This window comes from Esox lucius, chromosome 8 (assembly GCF_011004845.1).
Source record: "Esox lucius isolate fEsoLuc1 chromosome 8, fEsoLuc1.pri, whole genome shotgun sequence".
In the NCBI taxonomy this organism is placed as follows: Eukaryota; Metazoa; Chordata; class Actinopteri; order Esociformes; family Esocidae; genus Esox; species Esox lucius.
In genome coordinates this window covers 18319901-18335660 of record NC_047576.1, presented here as the reverse complement: position 1 = coordinate 18335660, position 15760 = coordinate 18319901, and the positions used below count along the sequence as shown (strand labels likewise).

The 15760-nt window shown below is 42.7% G+C and overlaps 1 protein-coding gene across 1 annotated transcript in view; it reads right to left on the bottom strand.

Annotated features, from left to right (window-relative positions):
• faf1 (Fas (TNFRSF6) associated factor 1) overlaps window positions 1–15760 on the bottom strand; it is a 77121-nt gene that overhangs the window by 36139 nt on the left and 25222 nt on the right. Inside the window, exons 7-8 of the mRNA XM_010897800.5 lie at window positions 11230–11335; window positions 3597–3683 (exon numbers count right to left, since the gene is read on the bottom strand). Coding sequence (XP_010896102.1) covers window positions 3597–3683; window positions 11230–11335 — 193 coding nt within the window. The remainder of the gene's footprint in view (window positions 1–3596; window positions 3684–11229; window positions 11336–15760) is intronic.

The following is a 15760-nucleotide window of genomic DNA, read 5'->3' as shown; positions in this document are numbered from 1 at the left end:
TGCATAAATATAATTAAAAACATTTCCTGGTAGACTGGCAAGAACAACCTTGTGGCCTCTGGATGTAAGAATAGTTATGCGCTTATAACATCCATTTATGTATTTATTTTTTTAGAAATGTGAATTAAAAATAAGTTGCCATTAAAACAATTAACCCTAAATTTGAGGACAAACCGAAGATGTTGATCTTGGGACGTTTTGACTTCAGACATCCCCACTGGGAAGCAGGTAGTATGACTGTTAGAACCTGACCAGTAACCAAATGGTTGCTAGATAGTACTTCCACAATAAAATATGCCATTCTGCTCTTATGGATAAACCATTTGCATGCACAGTTTCCTTATTACTTGGGACTTGACAGTTCCCAGTTCTGCTATCCTCGGGTGGGCGGGGGGGTGATTATAAGCAGGAGATGGATAGTTTGAGCCTACACAGTCTTCCCTCCGCGGAGCGTATGTCTTTTTCACTGGCCATCCTGAATGTCATAGGAAGACGGCAATAACACAGGGGGCTCTGTCTCAGCTTATCACTGAGCCCTGTCGCTACGGCAACCAGCAGGCCTCAATAAGGCAGCATGGGCCTGTCAACCAGAGAATCCATTAAAAGCCCGGAGGCGAGGAGCCGGGCTCGGAGCCCTTGGAGTGGCTGCATTAATACATTAGCAAACACCATGAAACACTGGATAAATGTCAGCAATTATGGCGGCAGCGCAAAAAAAAGAAATGGATTCTAATAAGGATGTCCGGCTTTCTGTCAATCACTCCCACAGGTGTGGGATCGCCCTGTCAATCAGAATGGCCACCCTCTCAATCCCCATGACAGCAATTGTGATAAATCTTTTGTACGGTTCCTGAGCTCTTATAAGTCGCTCTGTATACACAAGTCTGCTAAATCACTAAAATGTATCAGGCACCCTAGATAATACATCTAAATGAGTATCACCCTCCTGTTACTGGGGACAAGTAGGTTGCATGTCTGCAAAAATATACCTTCCTTCATCAAAATACTGGACTGAATAACATTGCCAATCTAACTGGTTTTTTAATTTTTATTCCTGCAATGTTTTCAACCAAATGTAACGCTTACCTTTTGAGGATGAATACACAATTAAGGCACAGTATCAGGGAGGTGCAGCACCGAAACAAAAAACAAGTTCTCCCACAGATGTGCTCTTAACCAATTTGTTTTCATACTGTAGAAAGAGCCATCAGAACCACCCTTGAGGTTCTACATTGCTTAGTGTCAGGCACAATTATAAAACAGCAGTAGGTAAATAAGGTAATTAATTAGCTCATCTATAATTAGAGAAATCAAAGCTTTGAAGCAATGTTTTTAACCTCCTCAAGGATATAAATGAAAGTGGGTCTTGGTAATTGGTTGCCAAATGAATGTGTGTATTCAAGGGGCTAGCAAAGTACCCAGCTGAGCTTGAGAACTCACCTTTAATTCGGCAGAGCTGCTCCAGCAGAGTAGAACTGCTGTGCCATCACCATTATAAGGAATGTTATCTAACAACAGTAGGTCTTAATCTCAGGTCTTTAATTATAAAATGGTCTAGTGGAAAACTAGTAATAAAGCCTCTCCGTTTAAACAATATTCATCTCGAAAATGTAAAATGATAACAGTGTAAAAGCACATTCTCACACCGAAACTATAAGTGAGTACTCAGGCTGAGAATAATGAAAGCTGAGCCTTGTAGTCATTCATTCTGACTCCTTGAAAATGTCATTTTAAGCCATGGCCGACCATGTTTATTGGTACAAATCCCCTGAGATGAGGCAGGGTTAATAAGATATGCAATGAAACAGCTCGACTGGCATGAAAGGGCTTTTTCTGTAATGCACAGAGACATTTCAATAAGGATCTGGGCTAGAAGGCCATTATTGCAGTCAATGCCTTTAATATCTCCACCCAGGAAACATAGGAGCAGTGAGAAACCTCAGCTAGGCTATGGCCAGGCACAAGATGATGACATACAGCCATTTTCTGTTCATCCACAAGCTACCACGGAGCGTTGGTCAAGCCAAAGTTCATGGATAAAACAGTCACACTCATATTCTGGAATACTGAGTTCAAAGGGCTGTGGGCGAAAAGTGATATTGGACAATTTACAGGACAGACTTGGCTAGAATGATAGGGAGGATAACAATGAACCACATGTGAGTGCTTTTGACTACTGTGCTTACTTTAAGGCACACAGATGAAACAATTTGCAAAGAAGAGCAAGTAGACATTTTTGTCGGCCTTTCAGGAAAAAATTGTTGCATTTGCTTTTGTAAGAGAGCAACCAAGCACATCTTAAATCACAATTTAAAAGGTGAAGTTCTACATAGAACAACATTAAACAATCGCATTTGGTACATTTGCCATTGATTGCAACGCATTGTGAAAATGCCTGGGCAGATAGAACAGACGGTGGTGTGGGAGCACGCGCAGGAATAGACCCGCAGGAAGGAACGCACTATCCATCCTTCCACCTGGCTAGAGTTCACAGGTTGCCAAGAAACCACAAGAAGTAGGAGCAGTAGTAGAGCGCGAGAACACAAGGCAACCGAACGGATCCATGAACCCCCCCAAACCAAGACAGGATTGGATTCCCAATGACATAGCTAACTGCAAGGCAGTGACTTCACCGCTGCGACATTCAAGGAAACAAAAATGTCCAACAAAATTATAGTTTGAACTTTGAAGTATCAACTACAAGCAGAAAACAAGCGAAAAAAAGGCCACACGCAAACATGGGAACTTACCATTTAAAAACAAAACAAGAACAAAGTGTGGGTACTGTTCATTCCATTTGTTGAATATAATATTTTAATATAGACTGGAAACAAAAGATAATGAAGACTGAGTTGCCAGGTACCAACAATAATTTAAAGAACAGTTTTTTAATCAGCTGAACAAAACTTGTCCTACTACATTAAAACATAGGAAAAAGAAATATCCTTATTTTAGTTATGTGCTGGAAAAGCTAAACCTAGTGATTATATAGGCAACAACATATTGCTATAAGATCTAATAAAACCACAACAGCAAAGATACAATTGAAGACTAACAAAATGCGTGCATTTCGGGGGGGATGGGGGATTCTCAGGGCTCAGTGTGAGGGACGCTTCTGATCACTGACTAAGTTCAGCTGAATGGCTGGGATGCGTGACCCCAGGCTGGAGAGGTCAGTGACACTCAATAATGTGAGCTTTAATGTCCACAGATAGAAGGACACGGGGGGACCGTCTTTGACATCTTAATTAGTTTCAACATCTTACTTTTAGACTGGACAGATGGTTTTAGCATTGACAATGCTGAACAGTTACTCTTAATTTGGATTCAATACATATTGTTAAAATAATAGGCTTCGGTCCAACCTTCGTTGAATAGTTTAACAAGGTCTTGAACCTTCTTAAATCATGACACCGATACGGAACAGATATGGAACTACAAGTCAAATAGGCCAGTCAGAAGACCATTCCTTCTCTACTAGCAAAAGGTGTTGAGAGGATATTGCTCTGGTTGAAAAGACCTGCAAAAGGGCCAGAGAAAACATACAGAGTGGTTCCCACACCCAAGTATGAGAGAGACGCGTTTCTGTTCTTTACCGAATCGTCAGATGCCGTAGCAGGCCAGCCCTCCCACTGTTGGTGCCGCACAGGGATGTTTGTCAGGTCTGAAACATTCCTCTTCACCTGGAAGAGATGACAACAGCAAACCATTAGGACATAAACCGTTTCTCAATCATCAAACATGAATGAACTGAACCCTTTTATGAAAATCTGAAAGAAAATTATTCCAACTGCAAATAGACTACCAGACTAGACAAATCAACAGTAAATGCATTATGAAAAAAACAAGAAACGGTGTGTGTCATTGACATGGCTTAGATTGTTCATTTTACACAACTACTTTACAGGGGACAGGGCGACAACCGCACACTACAGCGTCATTGGGAATAACAAAGATGGAAGAGGGAAGGCACAGGGCATTAGGCAGAGAATGAGCCCTGTGTTAACGGCATTCCGAGGATGCCTCACTTAATGCCCAAGTACAACAGAACCACGCTCTGAAATGAACAGTATTTCTCTTCTCCCATTCATGCGCGGTGTATCTGCACTTAATAACATTCCGTGCTTTTAAACAGTTAGCAGCGTCCCAGAGGGCCATGGTCCGCCATCCCAACCCTGTTGGTTTAAAGCCCAACGCCAGCCTGATGTGCGGAGGGCGAGGGTGATCAAAGCAGGTGTCGTCTGAGTGCGCCGGCCGCGAGATTCTAGTGAATTAGGCCTGCAGAATGCACTACCCTGCGGGGCCAGATACTGATGCTGAGCAAACGAGCCATTGTAGTAGAAAGCTCCCTCCACACACAACCAAATCCTACCTCGGACACTCAGAGAGGGCGATGTATCCTTGGCGAGACGGAGGTCTCGTGCCCATAGAGGTGGAAAGTCGAAGAACGTTACAAAAACAGAGGATGTCAACTGAAGCATGGAGAGCTGGTCTGGAGGGAGTGAGTCAACCGTCACATTCAAACAAGGCTATATGCAATTTCCAAAAACTGCAAATATCAAGCTGGCCTGAACCAAAAGGTTTATGAGGTAAATTACAGTCCAAAATCTACTACCATTTCAGCAATGACTGAGTACCACCTTCCCAACTGGAACACTTATCCACGTGGGATACAAGTTAACAGTTCTTTGTTGGAAAGGTTACATGGTAATAAGCAGACGTGCCTAAAACTGCCTTCTGAAAGTATACACACCAGATATGGCTAACATAGGATGACAATATTCAAACCGGTTTTGCCCCTCTCTGAAGCAGGACAATGGTCTCAGACACACACATGTGCACAGTGCCTTCCTTTATGAAGTGGAGTGGGGTCAGGCCGGGTGGCCAGTGTTATTACAGACTGTAATATCTGTGTTTGACCAGAGGACTACAGGGATTTCTCCTCCAAGCGATGACCGCCAGGTAGGCGCAAACACTAGCGCCCAGCTGTAATGAAGCGTTTCCAGGCAGAGGTTAAGGCAACCTCAGAGAAACAACAAACTAAAGGCCAGACAGAGGTCCAGCTGAGCTCCAGATTGCGACCATTTAGCAGCATTTTGCTAATCTTGTACATTGGCTGTGAAAGTTAAATTTTTTTATGTTTTCATTTAAGTCACTAAAGCCTCTGCTCGGCAAGTTTTTCTTGAGCCTACCTCTTTGAATGAAGACTCACTTCATCTCCTCCTCAACAGTTCCAGATTTTTAAAAAATGTAACACTTATGGGGGGGGGGGTATGCAGAATATGCATTGACTGTTGCGAGTGCAGTCCTCATTTGGGTAGTCGAGCAGCTTAACACTTCAAAAAATATATATATATTTAAAGGGGCACTGTGTAGAATCCAGCCCCTGATGTTTACAAGACCGAATTAAAACAAAAAGATAACTTGTCCCCTACTCTTCACTTACCTAACAAAACCAAGCTAGTCCAGGGTGAGGGAGAAAGTACGTGTCTGTCAAGCGTATGAGGAGACTACATATCAATGCAAACGGATAACCAGAATGATGAGAAAGTTTCATCTAACTTAAATCTCATTGATGCCTTCCGGTTAATAATGCCTGGACGTTATGCTAAAAGTGTTTTAATCTGACCTATGGCGGATTTAAATACAGTTCACAATACAGTGGTTGATACAATCAATGTGTTTTATATTTGTAATTAATTTGCTTATTTTATTTTTCCCTTTGGTTTTATGGACTTTTTCATGTTGACCAGTGGCAAAACCTAATTAAACACAACTGCATTTCATGTGGCTGGCAAAATAAAATCTGAAATAGTCCAAGGGCAGTGACTATTTGAGAGCTACTATACAACTCTGGAAAAAATTAAGAAACAATTGCACCTTTTTCTTTCCTTTCCAGAAAGTTGAAAGGTAAGGTTTTGAGTGAGAATTGTTAATAGAAACAATAGAATTGTTCAATTGGTAGTGGTTTTTTAATTTCAACCCTTCTGTTCCTCACTCAAAACCTTCCTTTTCGACTTTTTTGGAAAGGAAAGAAAAAGGTGCAGTGGTCTCTTAATTTTTTCCAGAGCTGTATGTTGTAGCATAGACAAATCGAATGAGAACAGTACTCACAATACAGGATGTGCATTTTGCACACTCCTTATATTAATAGAATAGAAAACATTCTGATTGCAAAACGAATTTTAAAAATGACTTAACATTAAAAAAGTAACAGTAATAGCTGCTTCCGAAAGTTATTTTGTAAAACATTTTTACAATGTAGGCCAAATTCAAATAAAATTAATAAAGAAGAAATAATGATTAATACTAGTGGTATCAAACAATTATAGTACTTACTCTAGATTTACTGCTATTTTCTGTTTAAAAAGCAGTGCATTGTTAAAAACATACTGTGTTTTAGAGTAAACTATGGACAGTGCTTAACTTGTAATTAAATACACGCAGAAGCGGTCTCTTTCGGCCCATTGGACCAGGTTTTGTCACCACCCAAACATTTCAGATTTTGCTAGTAGTATATGTTGGGCGGAAAAGCTAATAGCGGCAACTTTAAAATGACCAATACCCAGCTGCAGAAAAACAGTTAGGGCAGGTACCGCACTCCAGACAACTACTGCTCAAGTCACGCACTAAGATATTTCTGAGGTTCAAAAAAGAAGTGGCAACAGCGATAACATTCCATAACGCAACCAATTTTTACCAAATAATTGATTCATACATTTTTTTCTCAATTGAATGCTGAATATATTGGGTGCAACCAACATTTTGAACTGTTTAACCCAACTGAAAAATAGTACTTGCACAAATACCAAGAGGGAAAACACAGGATTGTCATAGCAACCTAACCAGGCCTACTCTATCAGGTCAGCTCAATATAGTACTTTTACCCTTTGTTCATTAGCTCACATATTTCACAAGTTTCAAAACAATATGCTAAAGTTTTCTGAAGCCGCTATAATGAGGGTTCAACCTATCACATTGCATTCCACATATTTTGATATGAACACAGAGGAGAAAAAAAAAAGGATAAAAAACGAATCAAAAGTTTCATGATATGGAGTTGATAAGATAATGACATCACGGTTTAAACAAAGCATCTTTAAACAAGGGGAAAGTTGGGAAAAAAGAGAATTGACAATTAGGCTAATCATGTTTGCTTATAGTGGCCATCTTGGTTAATTCTCTCTGAAGCTGCCCTAAAATATATATCAACATAAGATCAGGATTACTTTTGCTATTGATATCTGGCTAAATGGAGCCAAAATTAACTATTCATGATGGTTTAATTCCATCTCTATGTACTAGTCTTATGCCTCGCATTCAGATCTAATGAAAACCCCAATTGGCCAAAACAGGAAACAAGTAGTGCTTTCAACAAAGCAACCCACCACTACTTTTGCTGACCAAGACAATATTAAAATCTACTTTTCAAATACAAAAACATCTGATTACCAGTAAGGCCAATAATATGATACACTGAAAGCAGTGTTGTCTAATGCTGCCCCCTGTCTGCAATTGAACTGTACTCCCTCTCTAATAGCAGCTTTATTTCCTATTTTATTAGGAACTCAACTAGATTCTGCTCCACTCTCTTCCAATCTAACAGATTATAGTACACTGGCTTTACCAGATACAGTATAACATTTGGAAAATGTGTAACATTAAAATGTAAACATGTATGCCTAATAATCAGAGAGCTCTGCCCATAACGGTAATAGCAGGAAAATGGATTCAGACAATGAATTAATATAGTTGGAGAACAATGCTTTGAGGGGGTGTCATTTTGCATTATCCCATTTTATCAGGAAATTGATTGACAAATTATCCACAGTAATTATACATTTTTAAATTAAAGTTTTAATAACATACAGAAATCCCCTTTCCTGCTGTTAGGGCTAAGAGCAGCATGTACTCCATATCACAGTAGTGGGCAGATATACACAGAAACATTAATGATCCAATCATTCTAAATGCCAAGTAGTAGTAATCCGTGGCTGGAACCGAATCAAAGAGAAGAAAGGGTTGCCGTTAAACAGTCACAAGCTCCCCAGCACCAGATGCCTTTCATTCAGTCTCTACCCTCTCCATCTCTCCTTCTTTCTTTTTTGTCCTCCGTTGATCTATCCAGCTGCGGAGTGGAAAACGGCAAGAGGCTGCAGAAATCCCCCGGACAACTCGTCTGGTCACGGACACTCCAGACCCATCGGGCCACCCCTATTCTACCCGCCACTTTCCTGGCAAACATTTGCTCTGCGGCTTAGCGTACCCCCACATTTTGGCTGGGAATGCCAATCAGAGCCCAAGCCCTGAGGCCGAACTGTGGTGAGCAGGAGAGGGGAGCAGTTCCATGGGAGCCACAAGGCAAAGCCAGAGCTTTTGGCAAAGACAAACAAGAGGACAGGACTCTCGCTCCATTGATATGCACAAGCAGAGACCATCGAGTAGTCTTCGACTAAGACAAAAGAGGATGAGGGGGGAAAAAGACGGTTTGCAGTGGGCTCCATATGTGGCGATGTAGGGAACAGAATGCGAGAAATGGGGGGCTGCGTCTACGAGTGTGGTGTTGCTTCTTTGTTGCATTCTTATTTGGTCTTTTACATCCAATGAATGCAATCCCTTATGTTAGATCTTTCATTCAGCCAAGTAAATGAATAGGCAACTAAAACGATATAGTTCCCAGCACTGCTCGTTTTAAGAGTTTGTGTGGTTTGAGAAAGTATTCGGGAATCCCTTTGATGCTCTCCAGGCCAAATGCAGTTTTCCACCTGTGGCTAGCACACTTGTTTTTTGAACCATCATCTGCATTCTGCTTCAACCTTTACACATTTATGGCAACAAAAAGAGAGTGTACATGTGCCGCTGACTAAACAGTAAATATGTGCCCAACACGCAGTCAACCATTGATAGACGTATGGGGGACAGAATGCCTAAAGACAAGCATGCGTTAAGGACACCGAGGCCCGTTTGAATCTGCTTTGTCCCCTCTCCGGCTCCCCCACCAAGCTACCAACTCTTCCTTCGTGCTTTTCCCCCCTCCCCGCCCCCTCTTCACAACGGGGACCCCTCCCCAGTGTTTGTAATCCCAGCAGAAACACTTAAGGTTCACAGTGGGCGCTCATCAAAACCATCTGCCTGAGGAAGGGGAGAAGGACGCCCCCTGCTCCACTGCTGCTGTAATAATCTCTTCAATTAGCACCATTACAAACCCGTCAAGTGCGGCTGATTACAGTAATGGTGACCAGCGCCATACACGCGGCGGTAAAGGAGCGCGGGGGACGCCGGGGCCCATGAAACCAATGACTGGTACACACGCAGCGCCACACAACAATACTGTCGGCCTGTCTGGAGCCAGGCTAATTATAAAGGACGAAACCATAACCAGTCACTGGTCTGGAGCAGGGCTAATTATAAAGGACGAAACCATAACCAGTCACTGGTCTGGAGCAGGGCTAATTATAAAGGACGAAACCATAACCAGTCACTGGTCTGGAGCAGGGCTAATTATAAAGGACGAAACCATAACCAGTCACTGGTCTGGAGCAGGGCTAATTATAAAGGACGAAACCATAACCAGTCACTGGTCTGGAGCAGGGCTAATTATAAAGGACGAAACCATAACCAGTCACTGGTCTGGAGCAGGGCTAATTATAAAGGACGAAACCATAACCAGTCACTGGTCTGGAGCAGGGCTAATTATAAAGGACGAAACCATAACCAGTCACTGGTCTGGAGCAGGGCTAATTATAAAGGACGAAACCATAACCAGTCACTGGTCTGGAGCAGGGCTAATTATAAAGGACGAAACCATAACCAGTCACTGGTCTGGAGCAGGGCTAATTATAAAGGACGAAACCATAACCAGTCACTGGTCTGGAGCAGGGCTAATTATAAAGGACGAAACCATAACCAGTCACTGGTCTGGAGCAGGGCTAATTATAAAGGACGAAACCATAACCAGTCACTGGTCTGGAGCAGGGCTAATTATAAAGGACGAAACCATAACCAGTCACTGGTCTGGAGCAGGGCTAATTATAAAGGACGAAACCATAACCAGTCACTGGTCTGGAGCAGGGCTAATTATAAAGGACGAAACCATAACCAGTCACTGGTCTGGAGCAGGGCTAATTATAAAGGAGGAAATCATAACCAGTCACTGGGGCTTTAGCATCACCATTCACCGGCAGTGGAAACAGCGCCAGACATTCGCAGAATAATGTGAAGAACAATAATTTTACATTTATCGATCAGGGTTGCTTCCGAGCCTTGTTCTGTCAGGGGCCGGGGCAGTTTCAACATTTTAACTTGGTGCCTTACAAATCAAACTTTCACTAAGGCAACTCCTAGAGTGCACTTTGTAGCCCATGTTATTTGTTGGAGAGGAGGGGTTCCAGTGACATTTTCATTCCATGAGGAGCTTATAACATTTATGCTGGACCCCACTACCTGTTGTGAATAATTAATGGAGACGTTTCAGATGACACTCACACTCACTCAAACGTGAGATGAACAAGAGGGTGAGGAGAATCCTTATAAGGTCTTCGTCTTCTGAGCTATATTCAGCAAAAAACGTCCAGAGAGTAGAGGATGGAGTGCTGGAGATCGGTCAGACGAGGATGGAGCGTTCCAGCCACCCAAGGACCGAGGTGCAGCTGAAACTGTTCTAAAGGGGCAAACGGGCAGCCGGGGCCCATTATGAATATTTCATCTGCTACCGAACCCAGTGTTTGGTTTCATATAGAGGAAAATGAGCAGCCCCCCCGTTCCCTGCCCCCACGGTCACCCCCTCAACACAAACACATTTCTACCCAATGTTGTCTTCAAATGCCAAATTGTCCTCAGAGCAAACAGCTTTCGGCGATTAGACAGTCTCTGGCTGTGTGGACCTGATGGATAGATAATCTTGGGGAGGAAATAAAATAATATCTAACCCTCTGTTGAGGTGGAGCAGTCAGAAAATTGCAGCACAGCTGTGTGTGAACAATTGTGCGGGAACCTGGGAACATTGGTGGTGAATATTGACATATGCTTTCCCACTGAAGCAACAGGGGCCAAACATCTGGATTGTAGTCATTGTTTAGAAGAACTGTACAATTAACTGGAATATATGCTTTCCTACTTAGTTATGGCAGTATGTTCAATAAGGACATATTTCAATATGTGAAACCTTACAACCATAGCTTGAAGCCCTTCTGCTACATACTGGATTTCATGCGACCGAATAAGACCCACCTCCTGTATGGTCCTGCTGCCAGGGAAGTTGAGACTGTAGTCTCTCTGGGCTTCACGGTGGTTGATGACGAGCAGAAAGTTCTGATTTAACGACTCCTGAAGAACACTAGAGAGGGAAGAATAAAAATCAATTAAAAAAAACACAGCAACGTCACAGTCAAGCAGGGAACAAGCCGAGACTAGTCAGATATTTAGCCCTGCCGTGAGGCGTCTCCCTGCCTCTCCCCCTGGTCCCCACACGCCCCGCCCCTGTCTCTGTCCAGACAGGCCTGGCTTGGTGCTGGATCCCACTGCTTCCTGACCTGGCGGGGGGGGGGGGGGGGGTCAGTACACAGGGTCACAGCAGTCACATCACAGAACTTGGTCACGGCCCCCTCAGCATGTGGCCAGTCTGGGAGTCAAGGGCGCGTACTGATATGCCAGAGGGTCTTTCGTCAGTTTATTCTACTGCATGTCAGGTTATTTCAATTTTATTATCCAGTATTTAAGCTTTTCTGATAGACATTCAGGAAAGACAGCAGAGATTCTTTCGAGCAGTGGGCAGGATTCAAAACCATGCTACAGCATTGCATGTGCAGTGGATGAAGCCACTTCGAACATCAGCCCACCCTTGGCCAATGGCAGTGTTATTTTTTGGGGGTCAGTTGGAAGTTTCCGGGTTCTAGAATGCCGCTTGAAGCGACAATATATAAACTCTCTCTTCAAAGAGATTCAAGAGTTGGCAGCTTCACTTATAATAAATGTTGAGGTTAAGTAGCAGTTTGAGCAAACGTTCTGCCCGCGTTCGTGAATATGAATTGGTAGCTTAGCCCAGGCCATGCAGTTAATCATAGCTCAATTGAAGCAAAAGAGGAGAGTCAGAATTAATATGTAGCGCACGCATTAATTTTGCAATCACTGCCTTAATCTGCATAGATCTGGACGAGCTTATGTTAACAGAAGCTCAAATTTACTGTAATGACAGCGTATTTACATTGACTAAAACTACGAAATCAATATGTAAATGTAATGTTTGTTGTAGCTAACTAGGATGATTGGAAATATGTGGTGTGGAAAGACCCGATGCATATGTAATGGGCTGAACAGAGAGGAAAGTGGCAAGAACAGAGATTCACACAAAGGCGGCTCTAGCTAATATCACTATGATTTGTTTGGAAACAGTCCTGATTGTTGCTGGCAGACTGAACAGCAGAAAGGGGGGATATAAATGGGTAGATGAGTTGTAGCATTCCCATAAGCTATTGTGAAGATGGCAATAATATTATGTGGACTTACGGCTTTGCACAGTAAACACTTTGAACAGGAGCGCACTGTGTGGCCCATACTGGGAGACATTTATCTCTTCTGCAACTTAGCTTCCTACAATTGGTTTTGCTATAAAACCTATGGTAGAGGATCTTATAGTGAGGGCGGGGGGGGGGTCATGCGTTTTCATCGGCTGCTGCTGCCCTCACATGAAAGAAACTGGCCCCAGTCTATGGTCCTCTCAGGGGTACTTGACACGTCATGAGCTACTCTGAGTAAAATGTCACTTAACTTTATAGACAGAAAATAAACCGTTTTCCTGGAGGGAAGTCTCAACAGATTGGTTTCATTTTGAGATAAGCCGCATTGAGGGTCCCCAAGCACAGAGCAGACACACAGACCTTATTAAACTAGCCCTGAGAGACAGCAGTGGAGAGAGAGAGAGAGAGAGAGAGAGAGAGAGAGAGAGAGAGAGAGACACTTTTCCCAAAGCACTTCTGTAAAATGCACTGTTTTGCCCTTTTTATGTTTGTTTTTTCAAGCCATTTGGACCACTGAAAAAGTTCATTAACAAAAATATGCAGACTCATTTGGGACGTTATCGTCTAAAAAGGGGAAGCTAAAGCCAAACACACTTACATAATACGTCCACATTCTGCATCGCTACAAAAAATAAATAATCATCAGTAGTCTAATTTGTGTCTCAGGTCCAATCAGCACACTGATTGTTAAATTTCCATTGTTTTCTTTTTGTGCCAAGCCAGCATCCGCAGCATTAGTTTCTCAGAGGGGATGAGAGACTGGGAATAAAGGGGGGCGAAAAATAAACACCCAAAGCTTAATTTTAATTTTACATTCTGAGTTCAAATTAGAATCACCTTCAATAAACATACTTCCCGGAAGCAACAGAAAAAGATGAGTCGTGTTAAAATATTCATCACCCTACATTATTTATGCAAGAGATTAGCGCTTTCTATATCCTCCTGTATTCACTGTCAGTCAACACAGACACTCGGGAACATTCGTTTGGCTTCAGAGTGGATCTCTGTAACTACATTTGAGGAGGGAGAGCTTGTCTGAAATCACCAAAGCCCCCCAATTTATTTATAATCAAACAGAAGATTCAAATGAGGGGGGGCTGGTTATATGGAGAACTATTTGAAGAGTCTGTTTGGTTTAGGTGTGCAGAGATGTGCTATGAAGTAATTGCCTACTGTGGCTTTTATTTGTTAAGTTAGCTTTTATTTTCAGAATCGGCTCCCAATGATGACACTCAGATATGTGAATTAAATCAAAGGTAAAGCAATCTGTTTTAAACTCAAGCAAGGAGTAGATTAAATATGGGCGTAAGTACTCCAGGCACAGTCATGCACACACTAAGTAGTTCCTAAATACTGATGGCCTATAACTAGATTCTCAACAGACGTGTCTAGGGTATCTGCCTTACAAAATAAAACTAATATGCCAGACTTAATTTGAACAGCTATAATAGCAGGTGTAAAGTGTTCATAAAATTAAATGTATACTTCAACAAATACTTTCTGCAACCGCACTACATTCAACTTAGAGCTGAATGTATTAGCAGAGCAATTTAACAGATGTTGCCATCTCAAAAAGTGAGCTTGCCAACATTCTTCATCAAGAAGAATGTCAATCTGTACTTGAACAAGACAGTTAACCCTAACTGCTCCCAGGGCAGCAGCCTGCCCCACTCCAATGGGAGGGTTTAAAGCAGAACTACAACACAGGTTTGCAACTGACTAAAAGAGTATGAGTAATATGGAATTATGGACCATATAGTCATGTCGTTCCCTTGCCCCATAACAGTATTTATGAGTTAGCATGAAATATTGTTCCATGTGGTATAAAACATGGCCCATGCTGGTAAGACACATTCTGCCCAGGTAAGTTTCGTATTTTGGGGAATTTTAACACAGCGAACGGTAGAGTGACGTGGAATGGGAGGAATAGACTAGGAGCTTGGTGACTGCGCTGCAAACGGCGGTTATTTTTAAATGTTGCGGTGCTAACAGCTTGCCTGCCCTCTACGCAGGAGGCCTGCTCCTCTGAGCGCTGCGATCTGTCACCCTGTTCCAGTGGCAAAAAATGACAACAGGATCGCCACACGCCACCGCCAACTCCCCGCTACTCCAACCAAAATAGTTTACGCAGGATAATGGGGTCCCGACTCGAGAACTCCCGAGAATTAAAGCAGTTAAGAAACGAGAACGTCTCGCCAATTGAAAAACCAAGCGGTGTGCTCAGTTCAGCCAGAGAAGGGGTTCTTTACTTACTGGTTGTCAGAGCAGCACAGCCCATGGCAGCAGTGCGATATCAGTCCCCTACACGTCTGTGATATGTTACAAAACTCCACCCGCATGAGGCACTGCAATACTTGACCCATGCCTGTAAAGTGCCTGCTGTTGTGTGTCCTGTTCATTGGGCTCTGAGGGGGAAACGCGGAAGGGGTGGGGAAGATTACACGGGTTGTATTTCGGCCGCAGCCCTCTTGGCCGACGCCACAGCGGTGTAGTCGGAGAAGCTTTTCATAATGGATGACCGTGCAACGTGTCACTCTACACAGCAACCCCACTGGGCCTGACGGCATCCCTAATCAACACAGATCATTAACCAGACACGGCCCCTCCTGTTACAGGGCACCACAGACACACATCCACAGACACTAAGGAGCATCAACAAATTACAGAGACATTTTGTCTTCTAGCCTTTACCCACTGTGTTCATTCTCTACGTTTGGATAAACCTGAAAAGTTTCTTGCTAAAGTATGCTTGAATAAATAATATGAAATAGGTGCCTCAATATACCAAATCCGGACAAGTCTTATAAGTTGAGAGGAAAACTGGTGAGCATTATCTCAATGAATGGAACATCCTGATTAGAATGAACGTCAACTGTCTGATACAGATGAAAAATCTGATCAGACACAAAATCAGCTCTTGTGATGGGATTATAGCTCAATGATGAGTAGTTTGGCATTTTGGAATGAAAGGTCACGAAAACCTCTTTGGATGCAGAAAGCTTGGCAGAACGACCTTCAAGAGTGGCTTAATAGATCCCCCCATCATTGAATAAAATGTATTTATAGCTATTACATAAGCAAAAGACGGTTCTCCTATTTGGACAGGAAGTGAACTTTTTCGGAAACAGAATAAGGCTCTGAAATGGCTACAAACAGAGCAATGAAAGTCCTTATTTACACTACACAGACTATTGCAGTAGCCTTTCGTTTCAAATGTCAGAATAAATGACAAAACCTCCTGCGCA